General features: G+C 38.7%; 1 protein-coding gene across 2 annotated transcripts in view; it reads right to left on the reverse strand.

The window, feature by feature from the left end:
• Positions 1–18,784, reverse strand: part of GFPT1 (glutamine--fructose-6-phosphate transaminase 1) — a 64,577-nt gene that overhangs the window by 6,291 nt on the left and 39,502 nt on the right. For both annotated transcript variants that reach the window (XM_070798908.1, XM_070798907.1), the window contains 7 exons: positions 15,750–15,847; positions 12,716–12,836; positions 11,976–12,133; positions 4,523–4,637; positions 3,315–3,442; positions 2,573–2,740; positions 1,107–1,268 (listed from right to left, as the gene is read on the reverse strand). In XM_070798908.1, coding sequence (XP_070655009.1) covers positions 1,107–1,268; positions 2,573–2,740; positions 3,315–3,442; positions 4,523–4,637; positions 11,976–12,133; positions 12,716–12,836; positions 15,750–15,847 — 950 coding nt within the window. The remainder of the gene's footprint in view (positions 1–1,106; positions 1,269–2,572; positions 2,741–3,314; positions 3,443–4,522; positions 4,638–11,975; positions 12,134–12,715; positions 12,837–15,749; positions 15,848–18,784) is intronic.

Genomic DNA, 18,784 nt, shown 5'->3' on the forward strand with positions numbered 1-18,784 from the left:
TATTTTTGCTTATACAAACATAAGAACAGGGACTGTCCTGGTGGTCCAGGGGCTAAGACTCTGCACTCCCAATGTAGGGGCCTGGGTTTGATCCCTGCTCGAGGAACTATATGCTGCATGCCAACTGATTTGCCATCTGCATGCCAACTGAGAGTTCACATGCTGCAACAGAAGATCCTGCATGCCACAACTAAGAGCTGGTACAGCCAAATAAATGACCAAAGAAACCCCATGAAAATAGAAAACAACTTGTTCATTAACCATCTTTACTAGAGACTACAAAGAATTCGATTAGAAATATAGTAATATAATGCATCTTAAAACGACCTGAAATCAATTCAGAACAAGAATTCCAAAGGACCCAGTTCAGCACATGGAAAACTTCTGTGGTCCTCTATGAGCTGGCATCCCTCTCCCGGGACACTAGAAATGTATAAGAGTGTGATGTTTTTGTTTGTTTTTCAGCATTCACTGTCTGTATATTTATTTTTTTATACAAAATACAATAGAAGGATACATTTTAGTAAATTTTTAGCTATATGTGATTTTGGAATAGATTCTTTAGATTAACCAAAAGTTGAGCAGAAGGAGCCCTTTTGACTTGAATCTATATTAAAATCTTTTAAATACAGATTAATCCATTTTTCTGCCCTCAGAAAATGTGGAACAGTAAGTACAATTGGACCCTCAAGATTAAAGCTCAGAGGCAGTGATGCAGTCCTAATAGAAAAATAATAGTGACTGCCACAGAGACTGTTAAGAGTAGAATGTTTTGATTGTCACTGTGGTTGTCACAATGAATGAGGGACTAGGAATGCTGAGAGTCCTTCAATGTGTGAGGAAGTCCCAAAGAATTTCCAATAGCTACCCCACTGAGAAACACAGAAAGAAAACAGGTGGAGAGTCCCCAGGGAGGTAATCTCCCCTGGTGGAGCTTCTGTCCAAAACTCCTTCACGTTCGATGGGTGTGAAAATGTCAGGATGTAACTGACAAAACTGGGCCATGGAACTACAACAGGTGACAGATGTATGTATGATGGAATTATCAAATTCTATTGCTAAAAATTTGGAAGGAAACTCAATTTCCACAGTGGTCCGTCACTTACATCATAACCTCTCAGCACAGCCAGGTGGAAGGCCAGCAGCTGTAAAGGGATCACGCTGAGAATGCCCTGCAGGCAGTCCACTGAGTGGGGCACCTTGATTGTTCTTTTTGTGTTCTTAATGGTCTCAGTGTCTTCCTTGTCACAGATCACCACAGGCCGTCCCTGGGAAAGAGATCACAGGCACGATCACTGGTTAAGTAAAGGCAGGGCTGTAACACGAGAACATGCATGTTTTGCACTGCTCAATTCAATGTGGCCTCACTGACATCAGTTCAGTCGCTCAGTCGTGTCTTGACTCTGTGCGACCCTATGGACTGCAGCACGCCAGGCCTCCCTGTCCATCACCAACTCCTGGAGTTTACTCAGACTCATGTTCATTGAGTTGGTGATGCCATCCAACCATCTCATCCTCTGTCGTCCCCTTCTCCTCCCACCTTCAATCTTTCCCAGCATCAGGATCTTTTCAAATGAGTCAGCTCTTCGCATCAGGTGGCCAAAGTATTGGTGTTTCAGCTTCAACTTCAGTCCTTTCAATGAATATTCAGGACTGATTTCCTTTAGATGGACTGGTTGGATTTCATTATATTCCAACTCTCACATCCATACATGACTACTGGAAAAACCACAGCCTTGACTAGATGGACATTTGTTGGCAAAGTAATGTCTCTGCTTTTTAACATGCTGTCTAAGTTCGTCATAACTTTTCTTCCAAGGAGTAAGCGTCTTTTAATTTCATGGCTGCAGTCACCATCTGCAGTGATTTTGGAGCCAAAAAAACTAGTCTGTCACTGTTTCCCCATCTATCTGCCATTCAGTGATGGGACTGGATGCCATGATCTTAGTTTTCTGAATGTTGAGCTCTAAGCCAACTTTTTTACTCTTCTCTTTCACTTTCATCAAGAGGCTCTTTAGTTCTTCACTTTCTGCCATAAGGTGGTGTCATCTGCATATCTGCGGTTATTGATATTTCTCCCAGCATTCTTGATTCCAGCTTGTGCTTCCTCCAGCCCAGAGTTTCTCATGATGTACTCTGCATATAAGTTAAATAAGCAGGGTGACAATGTACAGCCTTGACATACTCCTTTCCCGATTTGGAACCAGTCTGTTGTTCCATGTCCAGTTCTAACTGTTGCTTCCTGACCTGCATACAGATTTCTGAAGAGGCAGGTCAGGTGGTCTGGTATTCCCATCTCTTTCAGAATTTTCCACACTGATTTAAACTTATTTAAGCTTATTTAAACTCACAATCCCATGTGGTAAGTCTCATGCATAAGTCAAGGAAATAGAAGCTCTATGGCAGTGGTCCCCAATCTTTCTGGCACCATGGACTAGTTTTGTGGAAGACAATTTTTCCACAGACCTGGGTGGGTGGGGGGAGGGTTGGGATGGTTTCAGGATGATTCTCGTAATGCAACCAAGATCCCTTGCACGTGCAGCCTGTGTCCTCACAGTAGCCCCCGACTTACCTGCCTAGCAACCACTTGCTGTAGAGCATTCTGACACTTGGCGTAGGTGTGATCTCTCATGATGATCATGATGACAGGCATCAACTTATCCACCAAAGCCAGAGGGCCATGTTTCAACTCACCAGCAAGGATACCTTCAGAGTGCATGTAAGTGATTTCTTTGATTTTCTAAGAGGAAAGAACTAGATTAGTCTTCAGTCTGTTTTTCAAAAACCCATTCTTACATAAATATTACACAAGATATCTGCTGTTGGAAATCCCTGTCTTATTTATCAGACAGTATTAAAGGATCTGTGATGTACAAACAGAGCTAATACATTTACTGATCATTATTTCTATAATGTTAACAAGCAGCTGGGAATTTTAGAGCTCCAAAAGGACTTTTTGAAGATTTTAGGTTATCACAAGTGTACTCGTATTTCTTTGTAACTGTTTTCCTAATTGTTTCATATTTCACCTCAAATCTCACACCTAGAGAATATATTATTTATTTTATTCACATGTGGACAAAACATTAACCCAAGTTACTTTCTAAACCCAAGTTCTCATGCTGAAGTGTACTTCCTTGATTTTCAATTTCTGAATTAAGTATTCTGTTACACTTTCTCAAGGTAAACAAATCAGAATGTGTAAATATAAAGGCACTTTTGTCAAAGTTCCATCTATTTCATTCAGTCTGAAAATATGACTATGTGCCAGGTTCATGAGTCAACAGACTACAACTGGAAATGAGAAGACTTACCAGGGCCCCTTCAAGACAAGTAGCATAATGATAGCCACGGCCCATTATCAAGACTGACTTTTGGTGATAAAGTTCTGTTGCCAGTTTCTGAATTTCATCATCCATGCTCAAAACTTCCTTAATCAAATCTGTTAAGAAGTAATATTAGCAAAATCTATGAAAAAAGGACAATATACTAAACAATATAATAATAACATATGGGTCAGTTCAGTCGCTCAGTCATGTCCGACTCTTTGCGACCCCATGAATTGCAGCATGCCAGGACTCCTGTCTATCACCAACTCCCAGAGTTCACCCAAACTCTTGTCCATCAAGTTGGTGACACCATCCAGCCATCTCATCCTCTGTCGTCCCCTTCTCCTCCTACCCCCAAATCCTCCCAGCGTCACAGTCTTTTCCAATGAGTCAACTCTTCGCATGAGGTGGCCAAAGTACTGGAGTTTCAGCTTTAGCATCATTCCTTCCAAAGAAAACCCAGGGCTGATCTCCTTCAGAATGGACTGGTTGGATCTCCTTGCAGTCCAAGGGACTCTCAAGAGTCTTCTCCAACACCACAGTTCAAAAGCATCAATTCTTCAGCCCTCAGCTTTCTTCACAGTCCAACTCTCACATCCATACATGACCACAGGAAAAACCATAGCCTTGACTAGATGGACCTTTGTTGGCAAAGTAATGTCTCTGTTTTTGAATATGCTATCTAGGTTGGTCATAACTTTCCTTCTAAGGAGTAAGCGTCTTTTAATTTCATGGCTGCAATCACTATCTGCAGTGATTTTGGAGCCCAAAAAAGTAAAGTCTGACACTGTTTCCACATCTTTTTCCCATGAAGTAATGGGACCAGATGCCATAATCTTTGTTTCCTGAATGTTGAGCTTTAAGCCAACTTTTTCACTCTCCTCTTTCACTTTCATCAAGAGGCTTTTTAGTTCCTCTTCACTTTCTGCCATAAGGGTGGTGTCATCTGCATATCTGAGGTTATTGATATTTCTCCCAGCAATCTTGATTCCAGCTTGTGCTTCTTCCAGCCCATATGGGTAACAATCGGTAAAACACCAATGTTTCTAATCTTCTGTGCTATCAGTACGGGGTTTTTAAATGAACAGGTACAAAGTAAAAAGATACTACTGACTAAATAGGTACAAGCCACAGCTTCACCCATCCCCCACTCCCTCAGACAATAACTACTGTGTGTGTAAGGGTCTTCATACCGGGCAGCCGCTTCAATCCAAGCATGATCTCTTTGCGTCTCTCCTGCATGGAGATCCTGTCATCACACATCATAAGAGCAAACATCACAAGAGATACAAACTGGCTGGTGTATGCCTGAAAGAGCACAAGAATGCGCAGAATTAGCTGCACTGCATTTTAAGAACTTGGAATTAACTTTAAAAAAAAAAAGATGAAAATAAACAAAAAATTTCCACTGAGGTTACAGGATTGTGAATATCTTAAAGACCTGCAATCACAGTGCCCAGACCCTCTTCATTCCTGTTAGCTGTACATGAATATGAGATATGCCTATTTTACCACATTCTTTGCAATGTGGAGAATTATCCTTTTAACAAACTTTTACCAGACAGCTGGACAATAGACTCTCACTACTACTTCATCATACAGCCCTTGAATTCAAAAAATTAAGATTTTTCATGTTAGTCAGTCATTTTATCTATTGAAAATTAATTTCATTATTCTTCACTTGCTTTTTTTTTGACTTGGTTTATTTTCTTTTCAGTTGGTCTTGAAAGATCTCGTTAAATTTCAAATACATTTTCCCAGTTTAGGCTAATCTTTTACAATAGTGTGTATTGACACAAAAGTTTTAATTTTTTAACTTTAGGTCATACTTTCTAGCATAAACAGTCCTTCCACCCTAACATCAATTAAGTATTATTAAATATTCTTAATTCTGTTGGTTCCATTGTCCCTTTCTGCTTTTTTCCTTAGACACTTCCTGTAGCCTAAGTTCTCTGATATACTAGAGCTATGTCACAGAATACAGATCCTGCCTCACATTTTTAGTTTATTTACAAAACAATCGTCCCATCCAGAAACATGGTTTCTATCAATTTGTTAGGAATTTAAAAGTCTAGAAAGTTATATGTTGTTGTTGTTTAGTTGCTTAGTCATGTCTGACTTTTGCAACCCCGGGGACTGTAGCCCACACCAAAGCTTCTCTGTCCATGGGATTACCCAGGCAAGAATACTGGAGTGGGTTGCCATTTCCTACTCCAGGGGATCTTCCCGACCCAGGGATCAAACTCGCATCTCCTGCACTGGCAGGTGGATTCTTCACCACTGAGCCACAGCGAAGCCCATTAAAAAAAAAAAAAAAAGTTATATAGTTTTCATCTGTTTGACAAACATTTATGAATATCTTACACATTTCTTGGTAGAGTTATTTTTAAGTATTTTAAGTATTTTTATAGCTTCCCTGATGGCTCAGATGGTAAAGAATCTGCACACAATGCAGGAGACCTGGGTTTGATCCCTGGGTTGGAAAGATCCCCTGGAGAAGGAAATGGCAACCCACTCCAGTACTCTTGCCTGGAGAATCCCATGGACAGAGGAGCCTGGCAGGCTACAGTCCATGGGGTTACAAAGAGTCAGACATGACTGAGCAACTAACACATAGTTGTTAAAAAATAGAATCCCCTCTCCAAACACACACACCCATACATTTTTAAGTAGCCACTGTCAGCTTACAGAGAAAGACTTCTGTATATTTTAAAACTTATTTTTATTGAAGTAATACTTAATGTATCATATTACATAAGCTACAGGAGTACAAAATAGTGATTCATAATTTTTCAAGATTATAGTTGATTTATAGTTATTATAAAATACTGGATATAGTTCCTATATTATACTTTGTAGCATATTTTACACATAATAGCTTGTACCTTTTCATTCTCTACCTCTATATTGCTCCTCTCCTCTTCCCTGTTCCCACTAGTAACTACTAGATCTCTAAATCTGTGACTCTGCTTCTTTTTTGTTATACTCACTAGTTTGCTGTATTTTTTAGATTCCTATATTTTTAGATTCCACATATAGGTGACACAATATATTATTTATCTTTGATTTATTTCATTTAGCATAATATCCTCCAAGTCCACTCATGTTATTTCAAATGGCAAAATTTCATTCATTTTTAATGGCTAAGTAGTATCCCACTGTGTGTGTGGGTGTGTGTGTGTATAGGTGAATGGATAAAAAAGAAGTGATTTATATACATATCTTTTTTATCCATTCATCTGTTGATGGACACTTAGGTTACTTTCATAAGTTGGCAACTGTAAATAATGCTGTTATGAACACTGGGGTCCATGTATTTTTTTGAATTAGTATTTTTTATTTTCTTTGGATATATACTCAGAAGAGAAGTTGCTGGATCATCTGATAATTGTCTTTAATTTTTTGAAGATTCTCCATACTGTTTTCCACAGTGACTGTATCAATTTACATTCCTACCAACAATGTATGAGGATTCTCTTTTCTCTATATCCTCATCAACATTCGTTATTTGTGCCCTTTTTGATGATAGCCATTCTGATAAGTATGAGCTGATTATTTTTGATATTAGTCCTTCATTGGTCATATCATTTGCAAATATTTTTCCCATTAAGCAGGTTGTCTTTTTGTTTTGCTGATGGTTTCCTTTACTGTGCAAAAGCTTTTAAGTATAATTAGGTCCCATTTATTTACTTGTGCTTTTGTTTCCATTATTTTAAAAGGATACAAAAAAAAGTTACTGCAATGTAAGTCAAAGAGTGTTCTACTAGGTTTGCTTCTAGAAATTTTATGATTTCTGGTCTCACTTTTAAGTCTTTCTTTAATCCACTTTTAGTTTAGTTTTGTGTATGGTGTTAGAGAACATTCTAACTCCATTCTTTTGCATGTAACTGTCTTGTTTCCCCAGTACCACTTATTGAAGAGATTGACTTTACTGTATATTCTTGCCTCCTTTGTCATAGGTTAATTGAACTTAAGTGCATGGGTTTATTTCTGGGCTCGCTATTCCATTCCATTGATCTAAGTGTCTGTTTTTGTACCAGTACCATATTGTTTGATTACTATAGCTTTGTAGCATAGTTTGATGTCAGGGAGCATGAATCCTCCAGCTCTGTTCTTCTTTCTCAAGACTGTTTTATCTATTCAAGGTCTTTCGTGTTTTTACACAAATTTTTAAATTACTTGCTCTAGTTCTGTGAAAAACAGCATTGGTATTTTGATAGGCTCTGCATTCAATCTCGGAGAAGGCAATGGCACCCCACTCCAGTACTCTTGCCTGGAAAATCCCATGGATGGAGGAGCCTGGTAGGCTGTAGTCCATGGGGTCGCTAAGAGTCAGACACGATTGAGCGATTTCCCTTTCGCTTTTCACTTTCATGCATTGGAGAAGGAAATGGCAACCCACTCCAGTGTTCTTGCCTGAAGAATCCCAGGGACGGGGGAGCCTGGTGGGCTTCCGTCTATGGGGTCGCACGGAGTCGGACACGACTGAAGTGACTTAGCAGCAGCAGCAGCATTCAATCTGTAGATTGCTTTGGGCAGTTGTTCATTTTAGCAATATTAATTCTTCTAATCCAAGAACACAATGTATTTCCATCCACTTGTGTAATCTTCAATTTTTTCATCACTGTGTTATAGTTTTCAGAGTACAGGTCTTTTCCCCTCCTTAGGTATATTTATTTCTAGGCATCTTATTCTTTTTGAAGCAATGGTAAATGGGATTATTCCCTTAATTTCTTTTCCTGATAGCTAATAGTTAGTGTTTGGAAATGCAACAGATTTCTGTGTATTAGTTTTGTACTCTGCAACTTTGCTAAATTCACTGATGAGCTCTAGCGGTTTTCTAGTGATATCCTTAGGATATTCTATGTATAATATGTCATCTGCAAACAGTGACAGTCTTACTTCTTTCCAATTTATAGTCCTTTTACTTCTTTTTCTGGTTTGATTGCTATGAATAGGGTCTCAATACTGTGATGAATAAAAATGGTGATAGCAGGCATCTTTGTCTCTTCCTGATCTTAGAGGAAATGCCTTCAGTTTTGCACCATTGAGTATATTGTTATCTATGGGTTTCTCACATATGATCTCTATTATGTTGAGGTGGAGAAGGAAATGGCAACCCACTCCAGTGTTCTTGCCTGGAGAATCCCAGGGGCAGCAGAGCCTGGTGGGCTGCCGTCTATGGGGTCACACGGTCTCGGGACATGACTGATGCAACTTAGCAGCAGCAGCAGCAGAGTCTGTCTATGCCCACTTTCCAAAGAGCATTTTCATAAACGGATACTGAATTTCATCAAAAGCTTTTTTTGCATCTACTGAGATGATATTGTTTTTATTCTTCAATTTGTTAATGTGGTGTATCACACTGATTGACTTGCGGATACTGAAAAATCCTTGCCTCCTTGGGGTAAACCCAATGGATCCTGGTGTATGATTCTTTTAACGTATTATTGAATTTGCTTAGCTAGTATCTTGTTGATTTTTTTGTCTATGTTCTTCCGTGATAATTGGCCTGGAGCTTTTAGTGAATCCAAGAAAAATTAAACTAAGACTAAACTGTCATAATACTATATTTTCAGGGAGTCATTTTTTTAAAGAAATTGAAGTACATACTATAAAGAGATGCTTATTTTCCTATACAAGATGCAACTACCAGGGGAAACTGGGTGAAGAGTACCCGGACTTCTCTATTATCTTTGCAACTTCCTATAAATCTATAGTTATTTCAAAACAAAAAGATTTTAGAAAATGACTTGCCAAAAAAAACCAAACTACTGACATTAAAAAAAAAACATGGCAAATGAAGCAACTGACAAACAACTAATCTCAAAAATATACAAGCAACTCCTACAGCTCAATTCCAGAAAAATAAATGACCCAATCAAAAAATGGGCCAAAGAACTAAACAGACATTTCTCCAAAGAAGATATACAGATGGCTAACAAACACATGAAAAGATGCTCAACATCACTCATTATCAGAGAAATGCAAATCAAAACCACTATGAGGTACCATTTCACGCCAGTCAGAATGGCTGCCATCCAAAAGTTTACAAGCAATAAATGCTGGAGAGCGTGTGGAGAAAAGGGAACCCTCTTACACTGTTGGTGGGAATGCAAACTAGTACAGCCACTATGGAGAACAGTGTGGAGATTCCTTCAAAAACTGGAAATAGAACTGCCTTATGATCCAGCAATCCTACTGCTGGGCATACACACTGAGGAAACCAGAATTGAAAGAGACACGTGTACCCCAATGTTCATCGCAGCACTGTTTATAACAGCCAGGACATGGAAGCAACCTAGATGTCCATCAGCAGATGAATGGATAAGAAAGCTGTGGTACATATACACAATGGAGTATTACTCAGCCATTAAAAAGATTACACTTGAATCAGTTCTAATGAGGTGGATGACACTGGAGCCTATTATACAGAGTGAAATACACCAGAAAGAAAAACACCAATACAGTATACTAATGCATATATATGGAATTTAGAAAGATGGTAACAATAACCCTGTATACGAGACAGCAAAAGAGACACTGTTGTATAGAACAGTCTTATGGACTCTGTGGAAGAGGGAGAGGGTGGGATGATTTGGGAGAATGGCATTGAAACATGTATAATATCATATATGAAACAAGTCGCCAGTCCAGGTTCAATGCACGATACTGGATGCTTGCGGCCGGTGCATTGGGACAACCCAGAGGGATGGTATGGGGAGGGAGGAGGGAGGAGGGTTCAGGATGGGGTACACATGTATACCTGTGGTGGATTCATTTTGATATATGGCAAAACCAATACAATATTGTAAAGTTAAAAAATAAAATTAAATTTAAAAAAATAAAAATAACTAAAATAAAAAATTAAAATTAAAAAAAAATGAATAAATTTCAAAGCTTCATATTAAATGCAAGAAGCCAGATACAAAAGACATGTATTATTACAATTCCATTTATAAGAAATTTCTATAAAATTAAATATGAAATAATATAGCAAGAGAAAGTAATACTTGCCTGAAGCTGAGGCTGAGGGGTAGAAGTGGAAATTGACTAGGCACAAAGGAACTTTTTCAAGTAATTAAGTCTTCTAAAATTAGGCTATGGTGATAAACAGCCAAATCTACTAAAAGTATAACTTAAAATTTGTGAATACTATGATATGAAAATTATACCTCAGTAAAGCTGTAGAAAAAAGTTAACAGCAGAATCTAAGTGATGGGTATAGAGGTGTTCAATGCAAAATTCTTTTAATTCTGCTAATAAGTTTGAAAATTATAATAAAACACTGAGGAAAATTATCTTTTCATGAATGACAGAATTAGAAATTCAAAAATAAATCTATTTCTCCTGGCAGTTCATAGTTAACAAAGATTCAATAAAAAGATAAATCAACAGCTCCTGTTCACTGCTATGATCCCACATCCCACACATGCCATGCTGAAGCCCTTGATTCAAATGTGTCTGAATGAAGGGTCTGGGATTCTAACCCCTGATCAAAAGCTGTCGGTCTGGACACTTTCCAAGAATCCACAAACTGCTGCTGAGGGAGGCTGTTTATTCATTCAGGTAACAGAAACCCAAGAACAAATATCCTACATGTTTTAATTACCACATGGAGAAAATTCAGACTTCAGTTTTCTGTTAACTATAGTGTTAGCAATATCGAAGTAACCAAGAAACAAAAACCTCACTTGGAGTGTTTACTTGAAAATTGGAATGTTTACTTGAAAACTGTAACTTTTCCACAAAAAAAACTCTCCATGGGGTTCTTTAAATGAAAAAAAGAATCCAAATGTTATTTGTATATGTTAACATCATACTATACACATCTTTAACATAAATCCACCAATACCTAAGCATCTTATTAAACAATCAGCAATAAATATTAGATTAAGCAGAACAACAGACAAGAAACTGAAATTTTGAAGTCACAAAGAATAATACATGTTGGAGAACATTTCCTGCATTTATACAACTTCCTAAGATTCCTATTTTTATTACTAGTACTAAAATTATGCATATCCTAATTTCAAAGAGCAAAGTAGTCTCACTAGGCCTCAACAAAAATAAAGGTGCTTTTAAATCTCCACAAATGTATGGTATATTTAAAGAAAAAACAGATAGTGTCATATATTACTCTTTTTTTAATATCACCAAGTTTTATACTAAAAGTGTATTTCTCTTTACAAACCTTCAAAGGTAGTGTGCATATTTTGGCACATTTATTAGGACAGTATAAATACGTAAATAAAGACGTCAAAAATTATTAGAATTAAACTGGATGCTTCTGTTATTTTTCTAATTCCCTACTATACTCAAAGAAGAAGCTGTTATACTTACCACACATCCTACCCCCAGGGCAGGAGTAATATAAATGCTGAATGGAGAGACCCCGCAGAGACTCAGGCAAAATGAACTTACATTATATACCTTTGTCCCTTTTAAGCTCTTAAGATGAGCGTGAGGAAGGGAGATGACAAGTGTTTTTATCTATTTTTGACCCTTAAGTCTTAGGATAATTACAATGACTAGTTAACTATATGAACTGTACAACTGCTAAGAAATGAAATAGAAGATACAGCTTAGTCTATTTCACCAACACTATGATTAAATTATCACATGAGAATTAAGTCAAGAACTTACTTTTGTGCTGGCTACACCAATCTCAGGCCCAGCATTGATATGAACTCCACAGTCTGTCTCTCTCGATATGGAACTGCCGACTGTGTTTGTGATCCCCACAGTTAAAGCTCCTCTCTCCTTACAGTACCGAAGTCCCATCAAGGTATCTGCTGTCTCTCCTGGATATAAAAGAAGACAATAGTAACAGACAGAGCAGTGAACATTTGCTCTTCCACAGATGCAAAAACAGAAAACTGACAACTCTTTCAACAATATCATTTGCTTTATTATTTTTCAGGCATACACCAAAGTGATTCAGTTATATATATGTTTTTCAGATTCTTGTTCATTATGGGTTATTATAAGATATTGAATATAGCTCCCTGTGCTTGTTTATCTATTTTATATATAGTAGTATATATCTGTTAATCCCCATTCCCAATTCATCCCTCCCCCGCCTTCCCCCCCATTTGTTTTAAATAAAATTTAAAACATGTACTTAAAAGGATAAAATTATAAAGCTTTTAATAACAGGATCCTACTTCTTAGGATCTCCTTTTCTTCTTTGTCTTTAAAACTTCAGCTCTTTTGAGTGTAAAATGTGTTGCCTTTATCAACTCATTAACATAATATCAAAATAAATCTGTTATTTGTCAAGTTACCAGCAAATACTAGTTTATCTTTAAATATCAGTTTTGCTGATATATGCTGTAGTTGTTAGAAAGAATGACTTTCCTTTTAAGTCTTTAAAATTAGCATACCTGACTGACTAATGAAAAAGCAAACATCATCTCGAAAAACCGGGGTGTTTCTATCTAGGAAGTCACTGGCAAGCTCCACCATAACAGGCAACTCAGTCAGTTCTTCCAGAACTTGACGTGTCTGCAGAGGAAAAAGATGCCTTGGTCAGACAACTGTACTTCAAATACTCTTTTTCACTGGAATACTTTAGACTCAATGTATAGTTTTCACTTTTTCTGATTATAAAAATGATATGTAAGCAATGTTAGAAAATACAAACAACAAAGATTAAAGCATTAAAAAAAAAAAAAAAAAATCCCACCACCCAGGAGATAAGCACTGTTAACATTTCAGCACAAGTCTCTTTAGACAATAATAAATGCATGTGTTCTTATAAGCAAATACACCCACACATATAAAATGTTTTGAGTAGTGGAAAAAGCACTGTTCTGAGTTAGCTTGCATATTAACTCTACCTTCCCAATTCCTAAGTTTTAAATGACAATTCATATAATACCAGATCAGTAAGAGATTTCAAATGAGACAACAGATGCAGAAATACCAAATGAAAAATTAAACACTTCAAAATACTATGTATTCATTAAGAATGCATTTTCTCAAAAAGTCAATACACTTCAGAAATCTTATTTAAGAAAGCTCACTATTTTCAAACTCTGCAGTATGGAGGGTAGAGTAGGCAGTAGATAACTAGATAGGATTAATTCAATGACACTTTTGTATCCTAAACCACACTGGAATTACTTTTTTTTTGCGGGGGTGGGGGAGAGCTGCAGTGGTGCAGCATGCGGCATCTTCGTGCTCTGACCAGGGATCAAACTTGTGCCCCCAGCAGTGGAAGCCTGGAGTTATAACCAATGAACTATCAGGGAAATCCCACCACATGAGATTTTTAATATTTGTATGCAGGTCAGGAAGCAACAGTTAGAACTGGATATGGAACAACAGACTGGTTCCAAATAGGAAAAGGAGTACATCAAGGCTGTATATTGTCACCCTGCTTATTTAATTTATATGCAGAGTACATCATGAGAAACGCTGGACTGGAAGAAGCACAAGCTGGAATCAAGATTGCCGGGAGAAATATCAATAACCTCAGATATGCAGATGACACCACCCTTATGGCAGAAAGTGAAGAGGAACTCAAAAGCCTCTTGATGACAGTGAAAGTGGAGAGTGAAAAAGTTGGCTTAAAGCTCAACATTCAGGAAACAAAGATCATGGCATCCGGTCCCATCACTTCATGGGAACTAGATGGGGAAACAGTGGAAACAGTGTCAGACTATTTTTTTCGGCTCCAAAATCACTGCAGATGGTGACTGCAGCCATGAAATTAAAAGACACTTACTCCTTGGAAGGAAAGTTATGACCAACCTAGATAGCATATTCAAAAGCAGAGACATTACTTTGCCAACAAAGGTTCATCTGGTCAAGGCTATGGTTTTTCTTGTGGTCATGTATGGATGTGAGAGTTGGACTGTGAAGAAGGCTGAATGCCGAAGAATTGATGCTTTTGAACTGTGGTGTTGGAGAAGACTCTTGAGAGTCCCTTGGACTGCAAGGAGATCCAACCAGTCCATTCTGAAGGAGATCAGCCCTGGGATTTCTTTGGAAGGAATGATGCTAAAGCTGAAACTCCAGTACTTTGGCCTCCTCATGCGAAGAGTTGACTCATTGGAAAAGATTCTGATGCTGGGAGGGATTGGGGGCAGGAGGAGAAGGGGACGACAGAGGATGAGATGGCTGGATGGCATCACTGACTCAATGGACGTGAGTCTGAGTGAACTCCGGGAGTTGGTGATGGACAGAGAGGCCTGGCGTGCTGTGATTCACGGGGTCTCAAAGAGTCGGACACGACTGAGTGACTGAACTGAGCTGAACTGAACTGAACTGAAGAGTCTCCAAAAAACCAAACAAACCAAAAGAAGACCATACATCTTTTCAAATCAGAGAATTCTAACACAGCATATATATAATTTATGCCCCACAATACAGGCTTAGCATTAGATGAAACGTTTAATCAATTTTTAATTTCTGAATAGAGGGTTCATTCAGTAACAGATCTAAGCCACCACTAATTAACCAATCCCTTAATTTACACTAATGTCTTTAGTTCATTCTTTTTATTTCTAATGCTCAAAACAATTACTTACTTACAACTCTTCCCTTCAAAACTGCACAGATTTCCTTTTTAGGACCATGTAATTTAGGGGAAGTAGGGAAGGAGGGAGAAGAGAGAGAACAAAGCCTACTGAGAGGCAAGGGCTGGTTTACTCACTCATCAAATGAATGGTTCCCACGATTGTAGATAAGTAATATTTATGCCCCAGCAAATTAAAAAATTACTGTCATGAACTTTAGAAATCAATCCTAAAGCAGAAACTGAGTGGGTAAGGGTTTTTTGTACTTATAGAAATTGGTATCAATAGCACATAACCTGTCTCTTTACAGTGTAACTACATGTGGATCTGATCTATTGGACTGAAAGACTGTTAAAGTCCCATATTTCCATACTGAGAACCAACACATATCTTTGATACAGAATTTCAGCTTCCAAAATCAACAGTCAAGTCTATCAAAAAAGAAGACGTTCTTTCTCTGCAGAAATGTGCTTACTAGGTAAAATCCTGTTAAGGTTCACTTGCCCCATCCCCCTGTTTGAGGTAAGCGAACAATGACACACAAAACCCAGGAACTGCTCTAACAGAAGCAGGCATGCGGTGTGAACCACAAGGCCAGGAGGGCACAAGAACTTGCCACTCTTTGCCTTTTGTTAAGTCAGTTGCAGGCAGTCCACCTGTATATCTAAGGACCTTTCTAAAGTAGATGATCCATTGATAAGTAATTCCAAGTAGCTATTAAAATTCCTTTCCTCAACCTTCTTGATTTTTGTCATCAAAACATGAAAACATGATGTTTTAACAATAACAACAAAAAAAAATAGTTTTACATGCTATGTTACTGGAGGCACTATTTGTCTGCAGATATTTTCTAATAACCAAAATAACACAGTTAAAATTTTAAGAAGCCACTTACTGCTACACCAGCATGGTAACTTGTTCCACAAGCAATAAGAATCAAACGCCGACACCTCTGGATCTCCTTAATGTGATCCTTCAAACCGCCCAAATTCACTGAAAAGAAAGTTTGTGGACATAATTATTTAGGAAAGAACCATATGAAACAGGTAATCACTTTTCAGGAGTGTCCACTGCCTCTCTGGGAAAACAACACTGCTGTTCATATTCCTCTTAGGAAACACAGTTCTCTCTAGTTTTTAAAGTAAATTAAATAAGTCAGAATGTAACTGATCACCCCAAACTTGTAATTAACCTTCCTCACTGCACAAACATGCCTACACAACTACAGAATTTACCACAACCTACCCTGATTGGTCATTTTTACATTCCTCTCTTCAGATTAAAAGTTCTCTTAAAGGCAAAAACGGTTAAGAACACAGACAATAGATCAGTAGATGTTAGTGCCTGGAGATGTGGAAAGAGCTGACTAAAAGGGCCATGGGGAAATTTTTAAGAAGGATCTGTGCTAACTCTTGACTGTTGTACAGGTTGTTTAGGATTATGACCATGTTGTAAGAGGTTGTAAAAACTCACTGAATTATACATTAAGAACAGTCAAGTTTTATTATATAATTATCTCTAAGTCTATCAGGAAAAAAAAATTATCTTATGTTCATTTCTACTACGTGCCCAGAACAGTGCTCTGAACACAATATATACCACACCCCTCTCAGTCTTTCCCATCTCAGTAAATGCCAACCACTCACGTAACATCGGGGTCATCCTTGGTTGCCCCACAACCACTACACAAGCAAGTCCTGAGAGCCCTACCTTCAAACTGCCCCTCTAATGTCATCACCCGAGTTCAACATCTCTACCCTGGATCACATTCTCCAACCTCTTCTCCGCCTCCTAAAGCCTTTCTCCACACACAGCCAGAATGATCTTTTAGAGGGATTCTTTAGAAACAAATCTGATATCAAAACCCTCCAATGAGTCTGTCTCTATAGCCACGTATGTATCCTTCTAAAGGTGCCTTGTCTATGGATTCTTCTACACATGGTTACATGGCTAGTTTTCTACTTGTGAGCAAGTTTCATCCAGCATTTATTCAATCACTCAACTAATATTCTGAGCACCTACCAAGTGAACACACTGTCCAAGGCCTGTGTGGCTATCAGACAGTTCAGCATCTGACTGTGAGAGTGAGGAGCACGCCCGTGAGCAGACTCCTTCTCCGTCTGACTCACCATCAGTCTGTCTACTCTGCCCCTGCTCTTTGTCTCCTCCACTCTTTTTTCTACCTTAACTAGTTATAAAATGGAAGCAAGATATAGGTTTTTGAATATTTTTGAATAACTTTATATTCTTCCTTTTAAATTTCAATACTGAGAGGGCATACTGTATTTCTCTATTTTAAGAAATGAGTAAAGCAGAATATAAAACAATAATGAGAAGCCTCAATGGCTTCCCAAATAAACTTTGGAATAAAGTCCAAATTCCTTATTATGGCCTTCAGGAGGCAGACACCCTGTTTCTTGCTTCACTTTGACCTCATCTCCTGGCATTTGCCCTCTCACCAAGGCCACTCCAGCCAGACTGGCCTTGCTATTCCTTTACGTATAGCTCTGTCTCTGGCATTTTTCCACAGACTTCAGCAGGTACTGAAAAGATGTGAGTCGGGGGAGAGTAAACAACTTTAAGAATCTAGGTATGGGGTCATGCAAAAGCACATGAGTCTGGAGATGACTAAGTGTAAAGCAGACAGACTATCGGAGAGACCAGTACTTCAGATGATGACCAAAAAGGACAGGAAGGTTGGACCATGAGGTTAGCTGGTCATTAAGTGTTTCCTTAAAACTGTCTGTGTTTTAGTTGCTCAGTCATGTCCAACTCCATGCAAACCCATGGATTATAGCCCGCCAGGCTCCTCTGTCCATGACGTTTTCCAGGCGAGAACATTGGAGTGGGTTGCCATTCCCTGCTAGCTGAGGGGTGTCTGGGAGAGTTCTGGAAGGAGTCGCCCATGGTCTGAATGGATGCTCTGGAGAGACTCCTACTCCTGGTAAGGGAGACCATGACTGTGGCAGGAGCGCCTGGAGGATGGGCTGGAGGAGTGGGAACCACTGAACGCTGGAGGCCCGACTGACTCCATAAGTGACCAGCCGTATGACCTCTGGCAAGACTTCAAACTGACAGAGCCTCAACTTCCTTATCTTAACAATAAAAAAAGATAACAGTCATCCTGTTTATATTACAGAACTTTTATGAGGAACACATACCATAGATAAAAGTGCTTTTTAAAATCATGACTTCTCAAAGTTCATCTTATTCTCTTCCTTTATAAAACAACGCTTTTTCCTAATCTTACTTCCCTTCCATGCTGTAACAGTATTTGCTTACTGCTACTCTCCCAGTTCTTTCAGTTCAACCACCTTCCACAACTCCCTCGCCCCATACAAGCAGATGCAGGTTCTGGTTTCCAATGCTCCTGTTTCTCTCCTAGCCTCCACTTGCCTCCCCTTCCCCATTGCTTTACCCCAGATGGGACAACATTGTAACTGGTGACTGCATCTCAGCCTCTCATTCCTCCAGTGCACACTGGAGACTGGTAGTCCAGTCACGTCAATGAAGCTAGGATCATTCCTGGCTTCAGCAAAGCTAGGATCATTCCCAAGCCTCTCCTAAGTCTCCTAAAAGCTCTGTAATTTCTACAAGGGAGGCACCCTTCATACACAATAGAAGGCATTCAAGGCCCTCCTTGACAGATCCTCTCATCCTCCTGCCTAGACTTACTGCTCCCTACCCCTCTTCATGTACAAGACATGGCAGACAAACCGGACTACACATTGTATCACAAATAAACGTCTGATGGTTTTCCACTATCTCCCCTTAGCTAACGCATTCTACCCAGCTGCAAAGCTCCCAATTCCCTGTCACCTATTCCAACCTTCCAAATCCTTTACAACTATATCTGCCTACATCATGGAACCTGGCCTGGCCCCCTGTCCACACAGATTCATTCTCTCTCAATTCAACATTAAACATTTC

Source organism: Bos indicus, chromosome 11, assembly GCF_029378745.1.
Source record: "Bos indicus isolate NIAB-ARS_2022 breed Sahiwal x Tharparkar chromosome 11, NIAB-ARS_B.indTharparkar_mat_pri_1.0, whole genome shotgun sequence".
Taxonomy (NCBI): Eukaryota; Metazoa; Chordata; class Mammalia; order Artiodactyla; family Bovidae; genus Bos; species Bos indicus.